Source organism: Pseudophryne corroboree, chromosome 2, assembly GCF_028390025.1.
Source record: "Pseudophryne corroboree isolate aPseCor3 chromosome 2, aPseCor3.hap2, whole genome shotgun sequence".
In the NCBI taxonomy this organism is placed as follows: Eukaryota; Metazoa; Chordata; class Amphibia; order Anura; family Myobatrachidae; genus Pseudophryne; species Pseudophryne corroboree.
In genome coordinates, this window is record NC_086445.1 from 42,232,803 (window position 1) to 42,250,878 (window position 18,076).

General features: G+C 46.2%; 1 protein-coding gene across 3 annotated transcripts in view; it reads left to right on the forward strand.

Annotated features, from left to right (window-relative positions):
• Nucleotides 1–227: 227 nt before the first annotated feature.
• KLHL35 (kelch like family member 35) overlaps nucleotides 228–18,076 on the forward strand; it is a 34,273-nt gene continuing 16,424 nt past the window's right edge. The window contains exons 1-2 of one of the 3 annotated variants that reach the window (XM_063951230.1): nucleotides 228–1,425; nucleotides 12,151–13,041. In XM_063951230.1, coding sequence (XP_063807300.1) covers nucleotides 1,388–1,425; nucleotides 12,151–13,041 — 929 coding nt within the window. In that variant the 5' untranslated portion in view covers nucleotides 228–1,387. The remainder of the gene's footprint in view (nucleotides 1,426–12,150; nucleotides 13,042–18,076) is intronic. The other 2 variants (XM_063951231.1, XM_063951233.1) reach the window with 2 other exon arrangements.

The following is an 18,076-nucleotide window of genomic DNA, read 5'->3' on the forward strand; positions in this document are numbered from 1 at the left end:
TAAAGCCTATTGTGTATATACTGTATATATACTTATATTACACTTTTCCAGTTTATAATGAATACGCCATCTTTTGTATCTCTCTCCCTCTCTCCATGTGTATATAATATGTACGAGAGTCTCACATGCAGCAGGATGTCACAATCACATCACCATCATTTGTGTGTACTGAGTCGCCCCCGGGGAGGGCTGTCTGAGGCAGTCTCTGTCCTTTGTATGGAGCAGGACTAGCTCCTCCTCCCCTGCTCGCACATAGCTCACACACAGCTCTATCCCCAAACACAGGACGAGGCAGAACACATTTCATTCATTTCTCTGGAAGCCTTACCCAGCCCACGTCCCTCCTATCAGATCAGGGAATCAGCACATGCATAGGCGCATGGCCCATACCTGGCAGCAGAGATACAGGTGCACAGCACTCACCTGACGGCGGAGGTACAGGTGCACAGCACTCACCTGGCAGCAGTTACAGGTACACAGCACTCACCTGGCAGCAGTTACAGGTACACAGCACTCACCTGACGGCAGAGATACAGTACAGCTACACATCACTCACCTGGCAGCAGAGGTACAGGTATACAGCACTCACCTGGCAGCAGAGGTACAGGTATACAGCACTCACCTGGCAGCAGAGGTACAGGTATACAGCACTCACCTGGCAGCAGAGGTACAGGTATACAGCACTCACCTGGCAGCAGAGGTACAGGTATACAGCACTCACCTGGCAGCAGAGGTACAGGTATACAGCACTCACCTGGCAGTAGAGGTACAGGTACACAGCACTCACCTGGCAGCAGAGGTACAGGTATACAGCACTCACCTGGCAGCAGAGGTACAGGTATACAGCACTCACCTGGCAGTAGAGGTACAGGTATACAGCACTCACCTGGCAGCAGAGGTACAGGTATACATCACTCACCTGGCAGTAGAGGTACAGGTGCACAGCACTCACCTAATAGCAGAGGTACAGGTATACATCACTCACCTGGCAGTAGAGGTACAGGTGCACAGCACTCACCTAATAGCAGAGGTACAGGTATACATCACTCACCTGGCAGTAGAGGTACAGGTGCACAGCACTCACCTAATAGCAGAGGTACAGGTATACATCACTCACCTGGCAGTAGAGGTACAGGTGCACAGCACTCACCTAATAGCAGAGGTACAGGTACACAGCACTCACCTGGCAGTAGTTACAGGTACACAGATCTTGCCTGAGTGCAGAGGTACAGGTAAACAGCACTCACCCAACAGCAGGGGTGCAGGTGCACGACACTCACCTGCCAGCAGAGGTACAGATGCACAGCACTCGCCTGACGGCAGAGATACAGCTGTCACTATACTGGAATCACTACACTGGACCAGGCAAGGATCACACAACTGGACCATGCAAGAGTCGGCACCTGCACTGTCCTCTGATACGAGGTAATAAGACATCTTTGTGTTACATCCAGGAGGCAGGCAGGCTATCTATCTATCTATCTATCTATCTATCTATCTATCTATCTATCATCTGTCTGTCTGTCTGTCTGTCTATCTAATCCATCCCTCATCTACAGTGTCTTATAGATTTACATTTCAAATAATAGAACATTGTGACATACAGTAGTTACGTTTTGATTTTGATGCAAGTACAAGTAATGGGGATGTTGGTGCAGGAGTGTGGAACATTGCATTGTACTGTAATTGTAATATTAGTTAATATGAGCGTAACTGGAGGAAGAAAATAAGAAACTGTATTTAGCAAGGAAATGGCTTTGTGATATAAAATATTACTGTTACGGAATCAGAGTATTTAGAGCACTGTAGAGCAGATAATTATTACAGTGGCATGGAATTAGTGTTATTAAGAGGTAACGAAGTGTGGAATCTGTTGTGAAATATTATTTGTGGATGGCCTGTAGCCCTCCGCACACGCTCCCCTCTTTCAAAGCAGTGTGCCCCTAAGTATAATGATGGAGGAGATGGGAAGTTTTATGCCCCCCCACACCCTGGTTCTGCATATTCTTGTTTTTTTATTTTTTTGCAGTGCTGATACTTAGTGCAGGTGTGCTCATGACATTACTGTGACCTGCTCCTTCCTGGCCCCTAGTCATGGTGACCACCAATGGGCAACTTACAAGTGTATTTTCTTATAACTATGAGCTCCCTTGGTACTGAGGACGAGTAGGACTCATCCTTTACACTTTTGAGCCATAGGGTGACAATGAGTCCCACTTGCCTGTAGAGCTGAAAAGTTTAATTAAAAAAAAAGTTTTCCATAAACACGCGCAGAGAAGTATAATATTGGCATTAGCGATGAAAAGAAGTCACCATATGGTGAAACATTCGAAAACTGACAGTTGCAAATGTTTCTCTAGCGCTGGCGACCGCCATCCACCATTTGCACTTGACTCTGACCAGCCACAAATAATATCGCTTTCCTGGGCACATGTACACCTGTCCTATACTTTGCCTGTTTTACAACACCCCCGTCCCCCCATACTCAGGCACAAGCAGGCGTATATGGCAGTAGCATGCAAATCTATGTGGGTGCATCTGTGTTCGTCCACTGTTTTGGGCATGCATAGAGTGAAGTCACGCAATATACATTATGCTGACATGTGTTGCTAAAATGATATACTCTGCAGAAATAACGTCTATGCTATATGTTACAGAAGGGGATTGTAGGAAGTGAAAATAAATCCTAATTGCAAATAGAAATCTAAAGGTTTAAGAGGTGGACTGACAGGCTGGTCACATGTTATATCTACCTCTTTGGAGACTCTGAAGGAAGAGGACATTGCAAAATAAGCTCACATAAAGGAAGAGGTGTATCAAACCTTGGAGAGAGATCTATCATGTTACAGGCTGTATTTGAAAAATGACAGAAGCTGATTGGCTGGTATTTGATCACTCTCCAATTCATCTCTCTCCAAGCTTTGATAAATCTCCCCCAAACCAATTTCCCCTTTTCACCAGGGCAGGCTACAAGCTGTGTCATTGTATAACCTCCCAACCCTGCGTCTGCACTTGGGTCAAACCACATCTGTCTAAAATGAAAACCAAGTGTCAGTAGGTGAACCTCTCAGCCTGCATCTGTCTGGCGTGAAAGAGGAACATAGCCCAGACATGCGGAAGAGCAATAACACGCGTGCTAGGATAACGCTGATTGTGGCGAGAACTTACAGAAAACAGAACTAGGTTCAGGATAATGAGTGAACTGATAATAACTGTCTGCCAAATTATTATTATTTTTCTTCTTCTTATTATTATTATTATTTTATTCTATGGGTCACAGCCTTCAGTCAGTTTATTTTGTGACCATTACACTCATGTATGGAAAGAGCAATAAAGTGTCCATACACAAACGTATGTGGTCAGCATCCCGGCAGTACGGATTTCGACGGTCATGTGACTGAAGCCAGAATCCTGACACCACCCGGAATCCATGCTCTTGAACACCAACTGCCGACATCCTGAAGGTACGTATTGGGGTGACGGTAAGGGTTAGGACCCAGGGGTTGGGTTAGGGTTAGGCACTAGAGGGGGGATAGCCGTAGCCGCCAACCCCACTATCTTAGCCCTAGCCGCCACCCTAGGCAGGTAAGGGTTAGAGTAGGGGGCAGGGGAGGGGTAAATTAATTACTCCGTCCCCTGTCAGCATTCTTAAAATTGGGATGCTGCTGTCGGTCATGTAACCACTGGCATCCCGGAAACCGGGATTTGCTATCACACCCCTCAATACACTGCAAAACATTACAAAATATTAAATTACACAAAAAAATACCAGTATGTCAGAGCGACATCAGTCAAAAAGGAATAGTAGATGAATAAAGATCTATTTTACAGACCAACGTGACAGAGACAGGGATGGAAAAAACACAGACAGGAATAAACGTGGAATAAAGTAGGAAACCAGCTGGATGTTATGTATTTTGCAGCTAAATGCTGACTGACTTTCTGCAGGAGCTAAAAGTGTTTCAGTAAAGACATTCAATACGTATGTAATAACATAAAGCTTATACGTATGGAAGGTGTGAATGAAATATTTCTAACAATTAAGATTTATTTAATACAGCCGGACCCTGTGTGTCCCATTCATAAGGCTTCTCTTTTGCCTGCAGCTGTATTTTCTAATAGGCTGCCCGATGAATTAGAAATGAACAGCATTGCTTCCCCTCTGTGAACTTGGAGGCCCCAGACGGTGCTGTCCTAATTACCATTTACAGGACTCTTTGTCAGGATAATCAGTCGGAGCAGGGGATTGTGGGTACACGGAGCAGACCCTGAAATTACACCGACACTGTATTGATCTGATGTCTGATAATGTAATCTCAAAAGACATGTAATCTCAACAGAGGATTTATAAATATCAATGTGCAGTCATGAAGAAATCAGTGCTAAAAATTGCGAATATGGCGCTACAGTAACTGAAAATGGCGCAGTGACTCCCACGCCCTTAAATAGCTCAGGCCTAACCAGGATTTAATGGTTATAGCTTAATGTTAGGAAACGTCAATGTATTGCCATTTTTTTTTTTTTAAAAGGACCTCTCACTAGGAATTATAGGCATGAATGCATAATTCCCAACATGACCCTCTCCAGAAGGGACAGAATGCTCTGCTCCTGGACTTCCCTCTTAATTTATGATTGCCATCACCTGTGGTGAAACACCTTTCTTATCCACTGACCTGTTCAAAACAAGTGCCGGCAATCATACATTAAGAGAAATGTCCAGGAGCAGGGCAATTTGTCCCTCCTGGGGAGGGTCATGTTGGGAGGTATGTGAATGAGGTATGAGGCACAAAGCGTCATGCCTCATTCTCATTGATGCATGTCACTAGAGCATTGAGAGGCTTAGTATTAGTTCAGGCCATGTCATGACGTCACTTCTCGGCCATTATACCACAGACCAGAGTTTCCTAACCCTGTTCCTCAAGGCATACCAACAGTCCAGGTCTTAAGGATAGCTATGTACAGCTGACTGAATTAGTACCTCAGTTATTTTTATTTAACCATCTGTGCTCATGGATGGAGATCACTAAAACCTGGATTGTTAGTTTGCCTTGAGGACTTATGCCATAGAGCAGCGGTAGCCAACCCGCGGCTCTCGAGCCGCATGCGGCTCTTTCATCGTCCGCATGTGGCTCGGTCGCCTCCTGACACTGACAGCCCGGCACACTAACGGCGCCGGCCCGTGAGCCAGTCAGAGCTCACGGTCCAACAGCTAAGGCTCCTGACTAGCTGCCGGACCGCGAGCTTTGATCGGCTCACAGACCGGCACCTAATTGAAAATAGACACCCCCGCCGGACAGGCGCACGCTGCACTCTCCTCCTTGCCCTCAGCGTGGTGAGCAGCACTTGTGGGGGGGAGAGCGCACTGTGGGGACATGTGTATCTGGCACTGGGGGCATATCTGGCACTGTGGAGACGGTGTCTGGCACTGGGGCATATCTGGCACTGTGGGGACATATATGTATCTGGCACTGTGGGGCATATGTGTACCTGGCACTGTGGGGCCATATATGTATCTGGCACTGTGGGAACATGTGTATTTGGCGCTGTGGGGCATATGTGTGCCTGGCACTGTGGGGCATATATGTATCTGGCACTGTGGGGCATATGTGTACCTGGCACTGTGGGGCATATGTGTACCTGGCACTGTATGGACATGTGTATCTGGCACTGTGGGGTCATATATGTATCTGGCACTGTAGGGACATGTGAATCTGGCACTGTGGGGCCATATACTGTATGTATCTAGCACTGTGAGGACAAATGTATCTGGCACTAAGGGCATATGTGTACCTAGCAGTGTGGGACATATATGTATCTGTCACAGTGCGTACCTGTGTATCTGGCACTGTGGGGGAATATATGTATCTGGCACTGTGGGGACATGTGTACCTGGCACTGTGGGGCATATGTGTACCTGGCAATCTGGGGACATGTGTATTTGGCACTGGGAGCATATATGTATCTGGCACTGTGGGTCATGTATGTATCTGGCACTGTGGGGCTTGTATGTATCTGGCACTGTGGGGCATATATGTAACTGGCACTGTGGGGACACGTGTATCTGGAACTGTGGGGCATATATGTATCTGGCACTGTGGGTCATGTATGTATCTGGCACTGTGGGGCTTGTATGTATCTGGCACTGTGGGGCATATATGTAACTGGCACTGTGGGGACACGTGTATCTGGCACTGTGGGACATATATGTATCTGGCACTGTGGAGGAATATATGTATCTGGCACTGTGGGGGCATATATGTATCTGGCACTGGGGGGACATGTGTATCTGGCACTGTGGGGCATATGTGTACCTGGCACTGTGGGGCTTATGTGTACCTGGTACTGTGGGGCATATATGTATCTGGCACTGTGGGGACATATGTATCTGGCACTGGGGGCATATCTGGCACTGTGGGGACATGTGTATTTGGCACTGGGGGCATATCTGGCATGTGGGGACATGTGTATCTGGCACTGGGTGTATATCTGGCATGGGGGGCATATCTGGCACTCTAGGGACATGTGTATCTGGCACTGTGGGCACATATCTGGCACTGTGGGGACATATATATCCCCACTGTGGGGACATGTGTATCTGGCACTGTGGGGCCATATATGTATCTGGCACTGAAGGGATATGTGTATCTGGCACTGAGGGGCATGTGTGTACCTGGCACTGTGGGGCATATGTGTATCTGGCACTGTGGGGACATGTGTATCTGGCACTGGGGGCATATCTGGCACTGTGGGGACGTGTGTATCTGGCTCTGGGGGCATATTTGGCACTGTGGGGGTGTGTGTATCTGGCACTGGGGCATATCTGGCACTGTGGGGACATATCTGGCACTGTGGGGACATGTGTATATGACACTGTGGGGCCATATATGTATCTGGCACTGTGGGGACATGTGTATCTGGCACTGTGGGGCATATGTGTACATGGCGCTGTGGGGCATATATGTATCTGGCACTGTGGGGAAATGTGTATCTGGCACTGGGGGCATATCTGGCAATGTGGGGACATGTGTATCTGGCACTGGAGGCATATCTGGCACTGTAGGGACGTGTGTATCTGGCACTGTGGGCATATCTTGCACTGTGGGGACATGTGTATCTGGCACTGGGGGCATATCTGGCACTGTGGAGACATATCTGGCAGTGTGGGGACATATTTGGCATTGTGGGGGCATGTGTATCTGGCACTGTGGGGGCATATATGTATCTGGCACTGTGGGGCATATGTGTACCTGGCACTGTGTGGACATGTGTATCTGGCACTGTGGGGCATATGTGTACCTGGCACTGTGGGAAATATATGTACCTGGCACTGTGGGGATATGTGTATCTGGCACTGGCGCATATTTGTATCTGGAACTGTGGGGCATGCATGTATCTGGCACTGGGGCATATATGTATTTGGCACTGTGGGGCATATATGTATTTGGCACTGTGGGGCATATGTGTAACTGGCACTGTGGGGCATATATGTAACTGGCACTAGGGGGACATGTGTATCTGGCACTGGGGGCATATATGTATCTGGCACTTCGAGGCATATATGTATTTGGCACTGAGGCATATGTGTTCCTGGCACTGTGGGGCATATGTGTACCTGGCACTGTGGGGCATATGTGTACCTGGCACTGTGGGGCATATACAGAAGGGTTCGAAAGTTTGGGCACCCCAGGCAAAATATCATTTTAATGTGCAAAAAGAAGCCAAGGAAAGATGGGAAAATCTCCAAAAGGCATCAAATTACAGATTAGACATTCTTATAACATGTCAAAAAAAGTTTGATTTTATTTCCATCATTTACACTTTCAAAAGAACAGAAAACAAAAAATGGCATCTGCAAAAGTTTGGGCACCCTGCAGAGTTAATACCTTGTACTGCCCCCTTTGGCAAGTATCACAGCTTGTAAACGCTTTTTGTAGCCAGCCAAGAGTCTTTCAATTCTTCTTTGAGGTATCTTCGCCAATTCTTCCTTACAAAAGTCTTCCAGTTCTTTGAGATTCCTGGGCTGTCTGTGACGCACTGCTCTTTTAAGGTCTATCCATAGATTTTCAATTATGTTGAGGTCAGGAGATTGTGAAGGCCATGGCAAAACCTTCAGTTTAAGCCTCTTGATGTAATCCACCATGGATTTTGAGGTGTGTTTAGGATCATTATCCATTTGTAGAAGCCAGCCTCTCTTTAACTTCAGCTTTTTCACAGATGGCATCAAGTTAGCGTCCAAAATTTGCTGGAATCTTATTGAATCCATTTTCCCTTCTACTCGTTTCCCTTCTACTCGTGAAATGTTCCCTGTGCCACTGGCTGCAATACAACCCCAAAGCATGATTGATCCACCCCCATGCTTAACAGTTGGACAGAGGTTCTTTTCATTAAATTCTGTGCCCTTCCTTCTCCAAACGTACCTTTGCTCATTCAGGTCAAAAAGTTCTATTTTAACCTCATCGGTTCACAGAACTTTATTCCAAAATGCATCAGACTTGTCTATATGTTCATTTGCAAACTTCAAACGCTGATTTTTGTGGTGAGGACGTAGAAGAGGTTTTCTTCTGATGACTCTTCCATGAAGACCATATTTGTACAAGTATCTCTTTATAGTGGAATAGTGTACCACAACTCCAGTGTCTGCCAGATCTTCCTGGAGGGATCGTGCAGTCAAACGTGGATTTTGACTTGCTTTTCTCACAATCCTGCGAGCTGTTCTGTCTGATATTTTTCTTGGTCTTCCAGATCTTGCTTTAACTTCCATTGTTCCTGATTACTGCCATTTCTTAATTACATTCCGAACAGAGGATATGGGCATCTGATAACGCTTTGCTATCTTCTTATAGCCTTCTCCTGCTTTGTGAGCGTCAACTATTCTCAGTTTCAGTGTTCTACACAACTGCTTAGAGGAACCCATGGTGCTGATTGTTGGAGCAAGGTCAGATGAGTCTGGGCTTTTAAAACCTTTGAGATTGACATCACCTGGTCTTTCCAGACGATGATTGAGAACAATCCATGACACTGCCAGGTCTCAGCTGTCCAAAGGGGGCAGTACAAGGTATTAACTCTGCAGGGTGTCCAAACTTTTGCAGATGACATTTTTTGTTTTCTGTTCTTTTGAAAGTGTAAATGATGGAAATAAAATCAAACTTTTTTTGACATGTTATAAGAATGTCTAATCTGTAATTTGATGCCTTTTGGATATTTTTCCATCTTTCCTTGGCTTCTTTTTGCACATTAAAATGATATTTTGCCTGGGGTGCCCAAACTTTCGAACCCCACTGTACATATATATATATATATATCTATCTGGCACTGTGGGGCATATATGTACCTGGCACTGTGGGGGCATACACAGTGCATCCTGAAAGTATTCACAGCACTTCACTTTTTCCACATTTTGTTATGTTAGTCTTATTCCAAAATGGAATAAATTCTTTTTTCCCTCAAAATTCTACATACAATACCGCATAATGACAACGTGAAAAAAGTATTTTTAGATTTTTGCAAATATATTAAAAATAAAAAATTAAGATATTACATGTACATAAGTATTCACAGCCTTTGCTCAATACTTTGCTGATGCACCTTTGGCAGCAATTACAGCCTCAAGTACTTTTGAATATGATGCCTCAAGCTTGGCACACCTATCTTTGGGCAGTTTCGCCCATTCCTCTTTGCAGCACCTCTCAAGCTCCATCAGGCTGGATGGGAAGTGTCGGTGCACAGCCATTTTCATATCTCTCCAGAGATGTTCAATCGGATTCAAGTCTGGGCTCTGGCTGGGCCACTCAATGACATTCACAGACTTGTCCTGAAGCCACTCCTTTGATATCTTGGCTGTGTGCTTAGGGTCGTTGTCCTGATGAAAGATGAACTGTCACCCCAGTCTTAGGTCAAGAGCACTCTGGAGCAGGTTTTCATCTAGGATGTCTCTGTACATTGCTGCATTCATCTTTCCCTCTATCCTGGCTATTCTCCCAGTTCCTGCCGCTGAAAAACATCCCCACAGCATGATGCTGCCACCACCATGCTTCACTGTAGGGATGGTATTGGCCTGGTGATGAGCAGTGCCTAGTTTCCTCCAAACATGACGCCTGGCATTCACGCCAAAGAGTTCAATCTTTGTCTCATCAGACCAGATAATTTTGTTTCTCATGGTCTGAGAGTCCTTCAGGTGCATTTTGGCAAACTCCAGGTGGGCTGCCATGTGCTTTTTTACTAAGGAGTGGCTTCCGTCTGGTCACTCTACCGTACAGGCCTGATGGTGGATTGCTACAGAGATGGTTATCCTTCTGGAAGGTTCTCCTCTCTCCACAGAGGAATGCTGTAGCTCTGACAGAGTGATCATCGGGTTCTTGGTCACCTCTCTGACTAGGGCCCTTCTCCCCCAATCGCTCAGTTTAAACGGCCGTCCAGCTCTGGGAAGAGTCCTGGAGGTTCCGAACTTCTTCCATTTACGGATTATGGAGGCCACTGTGCTCATTGGGACCTTCAAAGCAGCAGATATTTTTCTGTATCCTTCCCCATATTTGTGCCTTGGGACAATCCTGTCTTTGAGGTCTACAGACAATTCCTTTGACTTCATGCTTGGTTTGTGCTCAGACATGCACTGTCAAGTGTGGGACCTTATATAGACAGGTGTGTGCGCCTTTCCAAATAATGTCCAATCAACTGAGTTTACCACAGGTGGACTCCAATTAAGCTGTAGGAACATCTCAAGGACGATCAGTGGAAACAGGATCCACCTGAGCTCAATTTTCAGCTTAATGTCAAAGGCTGTGAATACTTATGTACATGTGATTTCTTAGTTTTTTATTTGTAATACATTTGCAAAAATCTAAAAAAAACTTTTTTCACATTGTCATTATGGGTACAATTTTGAGGAAAAAAATTAATTTAGTCTGTGAATACTTTCCGGATGCACTGTATGTATCTGGCACTGTGGAGGCACCCATTTTTGGGTATGGATCCTTGGGTCGACACAACTTAGGTTGACAGTCATTAGGTTGACCACTATTGGTCGACATGCATTAGGTCGACAAGGTCACTAGGTCGACATGGTCATTAGGTCAACATGTACTAGGTTGACAGGACAAAAGGTCGACATGAGTTTTTCTACTTTTTTTGATGTCGTTTTCTTTGTAAAGTGACGGGGAATAAGTACACCGTGTCCCATCCACTACCGCTGTGCTTGGCACACAGGTTACTATTCCCAATTGTAGTCCACGTGGATCGTAAAGTATGAAAAAGTAAAAAAATGGGGGGGAAATTGTGACAAACTCATGTCGACCTTTTGACCTGTCGACCTAGTTCATGTCGACCTAATGACCATGTCGACCTAGTGACCCTGTCGACCTAATGTATGTCGACCTATAGTGAACGACCTAATGACTGTCGACCCAAGTGGTGTCGACCTAATGACCGTATCCCCATTTTTTGGCCTTTTTTATGTATGTGGCACTATGCTGGGGCATTATATGTATGTGGCACTGTACAACATGACTAAAACATAAGGTCATACTCCTACAAGCGTCATACCAAAAGGTGTGTGCACAAAAATGGGGTGTGGCTTTGTGACAACTAGGCCACGCCCCCATTGTTGCACGTGCATGATAGTGGCTCTTATCCTTGACTACAGATTTTTTCTTTCTCTTTGCCTCTGACTGGTTGGCCACCCCTCCGATAGAGGTTCCATGACAGAGCCCAGATCCAAGAGCATGGAGAAAAATACAAGGCTGGGGTAATTTGTGGAAAGCCTTCCCTGGTGTCTGGTGGTCTCCCCAGGGGTTAAAATGTGTAAATGGCTGAGCCAAATGGTGTCTTTCCCCCTTGACTGGTGCTCATGGAGAGTGCCATCATAGGCAAACATTAGTTACTTCCCTGCATATACCCACCAGCCTTCCATGGCACATCTTGGTAATGTGAGTTCACAGCCCTCTAAAAACCTGTCACGATTAACATATGGCTTCCATATGCTATTTTGTTCCATAAAATTATATCTTAATATCCAGAGTTATGTGACTAGATTTAATGCATGCTGCAGTCTGAGACTGAAAGTCAAATGTGTACTCCTTTTCTACAGCTTCCTCCCTTCCCCTAACATAGAAATACCAAATCTTCTCAAACCTTTATCTTGTTATTTTTTTCCAGGGCGCAAAAATCCCCCAAAGAGCAAATGCTACTTGAATCTTTTTGGCTGGAGAATTCCATTCGGCAGCCAAGAGCAGACACGTATCATAATAGGCTTTGCAGTGGGACATGCCACGCAAAGGAGATCCTACAGAACTTAAATATCTACAGGCAAAGCGGAATGTTCACTGATGTTATCCTTCAAATAGAAGGCCAAAGCTTCCCTTGCCATCGTGGGGTCTTGTCTGCAACTAGTTCCTACTTCAGAGCTATGTTTGGAGGTAATCTCAAGGAGAGCCACCTCAGCATTGTGAACATTCAAAAAGTATCAGCCCGAACTATGGGCTTTGTGCTGGACTTCATGTATGGGGGAAGCCCTAAGATACAAGAAGACAATGTAGAAGACATCTTGCAGGCCTCAGACCTCCTCCACATCTGCCACTTGCGAGATGACTGTGTTAAGTTCCTTGATGGCCAGCTAGACCCTTCTAACTGTGTCGGCATCATGAAGTTTGCAGACATGTTCTCGATCCCATCATTGTCGGAGAAAAGCAAGAAGCTGATGCTGGAAGGTTTTGGTGAGGTTTCCTGCAATGAGGAGTTCCTGGAGTTGAGTAAGGCGGAACTGATTGAGTGCTTGGGTAACAATGATCTAGTGGTGGACAAGGAAGAGGTTGTCTTTGAAGCAGTAATGAGGTGGGTGAAGGGGAACAAAAGCATGGTAAAGAAAGATCTGAGGGATATTCTGGAGCATGTGAGGTTGCCCTTGCTAGATCCTGTTTATTTCCTGGAGAAGGTGGAAATGGAAAAAATAATCCAAGACTGCCCTGAGTGCTTCCCTCTGCTGCATGAGGCTCGGATGTACCACATTCTTGGAAAACCTCTCAACTCCTGTAGGGTGAGACCAAGAAGGTAATAAAACAGGCATTTTTCCAATATAAATTTATGTCGTTATTAGTGTAGTTTAATGAATTTGCTGGTGATTGCTTAATAAATTCCTAAACAATTAACTGGTTTTCTCCAAGTACTAGGTGGCTGTTAATTTGTGGCTCACCTAACAGCCTTTCATATCTTGTATTTCTTCTCAAGGGTACTAGCTACTGTATATTAGAGATGAGCGCCTGAAATTTTTCGGGTTTTGTGTTTTGGTTTTGGGTTCGGTTCCGCGGCCGTGTTTTGGGTTCGAACGCGTTTTGGCAAAACCTCACCGAATTTTTTTTGTCGGATTCGGGTGTGTTTTGGATTCGGGTGTTTTTTTCAAAAAACACTAAAAAACAGCTTAAATCATAGAATTTGGGGGTCATTTTGATCCCAAAGTATTATTAACCTCAAAAACCATAATTTCCACTCATTTTCAGTCTATTCTGAATACCTCACACCTCACAATATTATTTTTAGTCCTAAAATTTGCACCGAGGTCGCTGTGTGAGTAAGATAAGCGACCCTAGTGGCCGACACAAACACCGGGCCCATCTAGGAGTGGCACTGCAGTGTCACGCAGGATGTCCCTTCCAAAAAACCCTCCCCAAACAGCACATGACGCAAAGAAAAAAAGAGGCGCAATGAGGTAGCTGTGTGAGTAAGATTAGCGACCCTAGTGGCCGACACAAACACCGGGCCCATCTAGGAGTGGCACTGCAGTGTCACGCAGGATGGCCCTTCCAAAAAACCCTCCCCAAACAGCACATGACGCAAAGAAAAAAAGAGGCGCAATGAGGTAGCTGTGTGAGTAAGATTAGCGACCCTAGTGGCCGACACAAACACCGGGCCCATCTAGGAGTGGCACTGCAGTGTCACGCAGGATGTCCCTTCCAAAAAACCCTCCCCAATCAGCACATGATGCAAAGAAAAAGAAAAGAAAAAAGAGGTGCAAGATGGAATTGTCCTTGGGCCCTCCCACCCACCCTTATGTTGTATAAACAAAACAGGACATGCACACTTTAACCAACCCATCATTTCAGTGACAGGGTCTGCCACACGACTGTGACTGATATGACGGGTTGGTTTGGACCCCCCCCAAAAAAGAAGCAATTAATCTCTCCTTGCACAAACTGGCTCTACAGAGGCAAGATGTCCACCTCATCTTCACCCTCCGATATATCACCGTGTACATCCCCCTCCTCACAGATTATCAATTCGTCCCCACTGGAATCCACCATCTCAGCTCCCTGTGTACTTTGTGGAGGCAATTGCTGCTGGTCAATGTCTCCGCGGAGGAATTGATTATAATTCATTTTAATGAACATCATCTTCTCCACATTTTCTGGATGTAACCTCGTACGCCGATTGCTGACAAGGTGAGCGGCGGCACTAAACACTCTTTCGGAGTACACACTTGTGGGAGGGCAACTTAGGTAGAATAAAGCCAGTTTGTGCAAGGGCCTCCAAATTGCCTCTTTTTCCTGCCAGTATAAGTACGGACTGTGTGACGTGCCTACTTGGATGCGGTCACTCATATAATCCTCCACCATTCTATCAATGTTGAGAGAATCATATGCAGTGACAGTAGACGACATGTCCGTAATCGTTGTCAGGTCCTTCAGTCCGGACCAGATGTCAGCATCAGCAGTCGCTCCAGACTGCCCTGCATCACCGCCAGCGGGTGGGCTCGGAATTCTGAGCCTTTTCCTCGCACCCCCAGTTGCGGGAGAATGTGAAGGAGGAGATGTTGACAGGTCGCGTTCCGCTTGACTTGACAATTTTGTCACCAGCAGGTCTTTCAACCCCAGCAGACTTGTGTCTGCCGGAAAGAGAGATCCAAGGTAGGCTTTAAATCTAGGATCGAGCACGGTGGCCAAAATGTAGTGCTCTGATTTCAACAGATTGACCACCCGTGAATCCTTGTTAAGCGAATTAAGGGCTGCATCCACAAGTCCCACATGCCTAGCGGAATTGCTCCCTTTTAGCTCCTTCTTCAATGCCTCCAGCTTCTTCTGCAAAAGCCTGATGAGGGGAATGACCTGACTCAGGCTGGCAGTGTCTGAACTGACTTCACGTGTGGCAAGTTCAAAGGGCATCAGAACCTTGCACAACGTTGAAATCATTCTCCACTGCACTTGAGACAGGTGCATTCCACCTCCTATATCGTGCTCAATTGTATAGGCTTGAATGGCCTTTTGCTGCTCCTCCAACCTCTGAAGCATATAGAGGGTTGAATTCCACCTCGTTACCACTTCTTGCTTCAGATGATGGCAGGGCAGGTTCAGTAGTTTTTGGTGGTGCTCCAGTCTTCTGTACGTGGTGCCTGTACGCCGAAAGTGTCCCGCAATTTTTCTGGCCACCGACAGCATCTCTTGCACGCCCCTGTCGTTTTTTAAAAAATTCTGCACCACCAAATTCAAGGTATGTGCAAAACATGGGACGTGCTGGAATTTGCCCATATTTAATGCACACACAATATTGCTGGCGTTGTCCGATGCCACAAATCCACAGGAGAGTCCAATTGGGGTAAGCCATTCCGCGATGATCTTCCTCAGTTGCCGTAAGAGGTTTTCAGCTGTGTGCGTATTCTGGAAACCGGTGATACAAAGCGTAGCCTGCCTAGGAAAGAGTTGGCGTTTGCGAGATGCTGCTACTGGTGCCGCCGCTGCTGTTCTTGCGGCGGGAGTCCATACATCTACCCAGTGGGCTGTCACAGTCATATAGTCCTGACCCTGCCCTGCTCCACTTGTCCACATGTCCGTGGTTAAGTGGACATTGGGTACAGCTGCATTTTTTAGGACACTGGTGACTCTTTTTCTGAGGTCTGTGTACATTTTCGGTATCGCCTGCCTAGAGAAATGGAACCTAGATGGTATTTGGTACCGGGGACACAGTACCTCCAACAAGTCTCTAGTTGGCTCTGCAGTAATGATGGATACCGGAACCACGTTTCTCACCACCCAGGATGCCAAGGCCTCAGTTATCCGCTTTGCAGTAGGATGACTGCTGTGATATTTCATCTTCCTCGCAAAGGACTGTTGAACAGTCAATTGCTTACTGGAAGTAGTACAAGTGGGCTTACGACTTCCCCTCTGGGATGACCATCGACTCCCAGCGGCAACAACAGCAGCGCCAGCAGCAGTAGGCGTTACACGCAAGGATGCATCGGAGGAATCCCAGGCAGGAGAGGACTCGTCAGAATTGCCAGTGACATGGCCTGCAGGACTATTGGCATTCCTGGGGAAGGAGGAAATTGACACTGAGGGAGTTGGTGGGGTGGTTTGCGTGAGCTTGGTTACAAGAGGAAGGGATTTACTGGTCAGTGGACTGCTTCCGCTGTCACCCAAAGTTTTTGAACTTGTCACTGACTTATTATGAATGCGCTGCAGGTGACGTATAAGGGAGGATGTTCCGAGGTGGTTAACGTCCTTACCCCTACTTATTACAGCTTGACAAAGGGAACACACGGCTTGACACCTGTTGTCCGCATTTCTGGTGAAATACCTCCACACCGAAGAGCTGATTTTTTTGGTATTTTCACCTGGCATGTCAACGGCCATATTCCTCCCACGGACAACAGGTGTCTCCCCGGGTGCCTGACTTAAACAAACCACCTCACCATCAGAATCCTCCTGGTCAATTTCCTCCCCAGCGCCAGCAACACCCATATCCTCCTCATCCTGGTGTACTTCAACACTGACATCTTCAATCTGACTATCAGGAACTGGACTGCGGGTGCTCCTTCCAGCACTTGCAGGGGGCGTGCAAATGGTGGAAGGCGCATGCTCTTCACGTCCAGTGTTGGGAAGGTCAGGCATCGCAACCGACACAATTGGACTCTCCTTGTGGATTTGGGATTTCGAAGAATGCACAGTTCTTTGCTGTGCTGCTTTTGCCAGCTTGAGTCTTTTCATTTTTCTAGCGAGAGGCTGAGTGCTTCCATCCTCATGTGAAGCTGAACCACTAGCCATGAACATAGGCCAGGGCCTCAGCCGTTCCTTGCCACTCCGTGTGGTAAATGGCATATTGGCAAGTTTACGCTTCTCCTCCGACAATTTTATTTTAGGTTTTGGAGTCCTTTTTTTTCCTGATATTTGGTGTTTTGGATTTGACATGCTCTGTACTATGACATTGGGCATCGGCCTTGGCAGACGACGTTGCTGGCATTTCATCGTCTCGGCCATGACTAGTGGCAGCAGCTTCAGCACGAGGTGGAAGTGGATCTTGATCTTTCCCTAATTTTGGAACCTCAACATTTTTGTTCTCCATATTTTAATAGGCACAACTAAAAGGCACCTCAGGTAAACAATGGAGATGGATACTAGTATACAATTATGGACTGCCTGCCGACTGCAGACACAGAGGTAGCCACAGCCGTGAACTACCGTACTGTACTGTGTCTGCAGCTAATATAGACTGGTTGATAAAGAGAAGATGTCTATGTAACTATGTATGTATAAAGAAGACTGAAAAAAATCCACGGTTAGGTGGTATACAATTATGGACGGACTGCCTGCCGAGTGCAGACACAGAGGTAGCCACAGCCGTGAACTACCGTACTGTACTGTGTCTGCAGCTAATATAGACTGGTTGATAAAGAGAAGATGTCTATGTAACTATGTATGTATAAAGAAGAATGAAAAAAAACCACGGTTAGGTGGTATACAATTATGGACGGACTGCCTGCCGAGTGCAGACACAGAGGTAGCCACAGCCGTGAACTACCGTACTGTACTGTGTCTGCAGCTAATATAGACTGGTTGATAAAGAGAAGATGTCTATGTAACTATGTATGTATAAAGAAGAATGAAAAAAATCCACGGTTAGGTGGTATTACAATTATGGACGGACTGCCTGCCGAGTGCAGAGACACAGAGGTAGCCACAGCCGTGAACTACCGTACTGTGTCTGCTGCGACTGGATGATAAATGATATAAAAAATATATATATATCACTACTGCAGCCGGACAGGTATATATTATATATTATATAATGACAGACCTGCTGGACACTGTCTGTCAGCAGA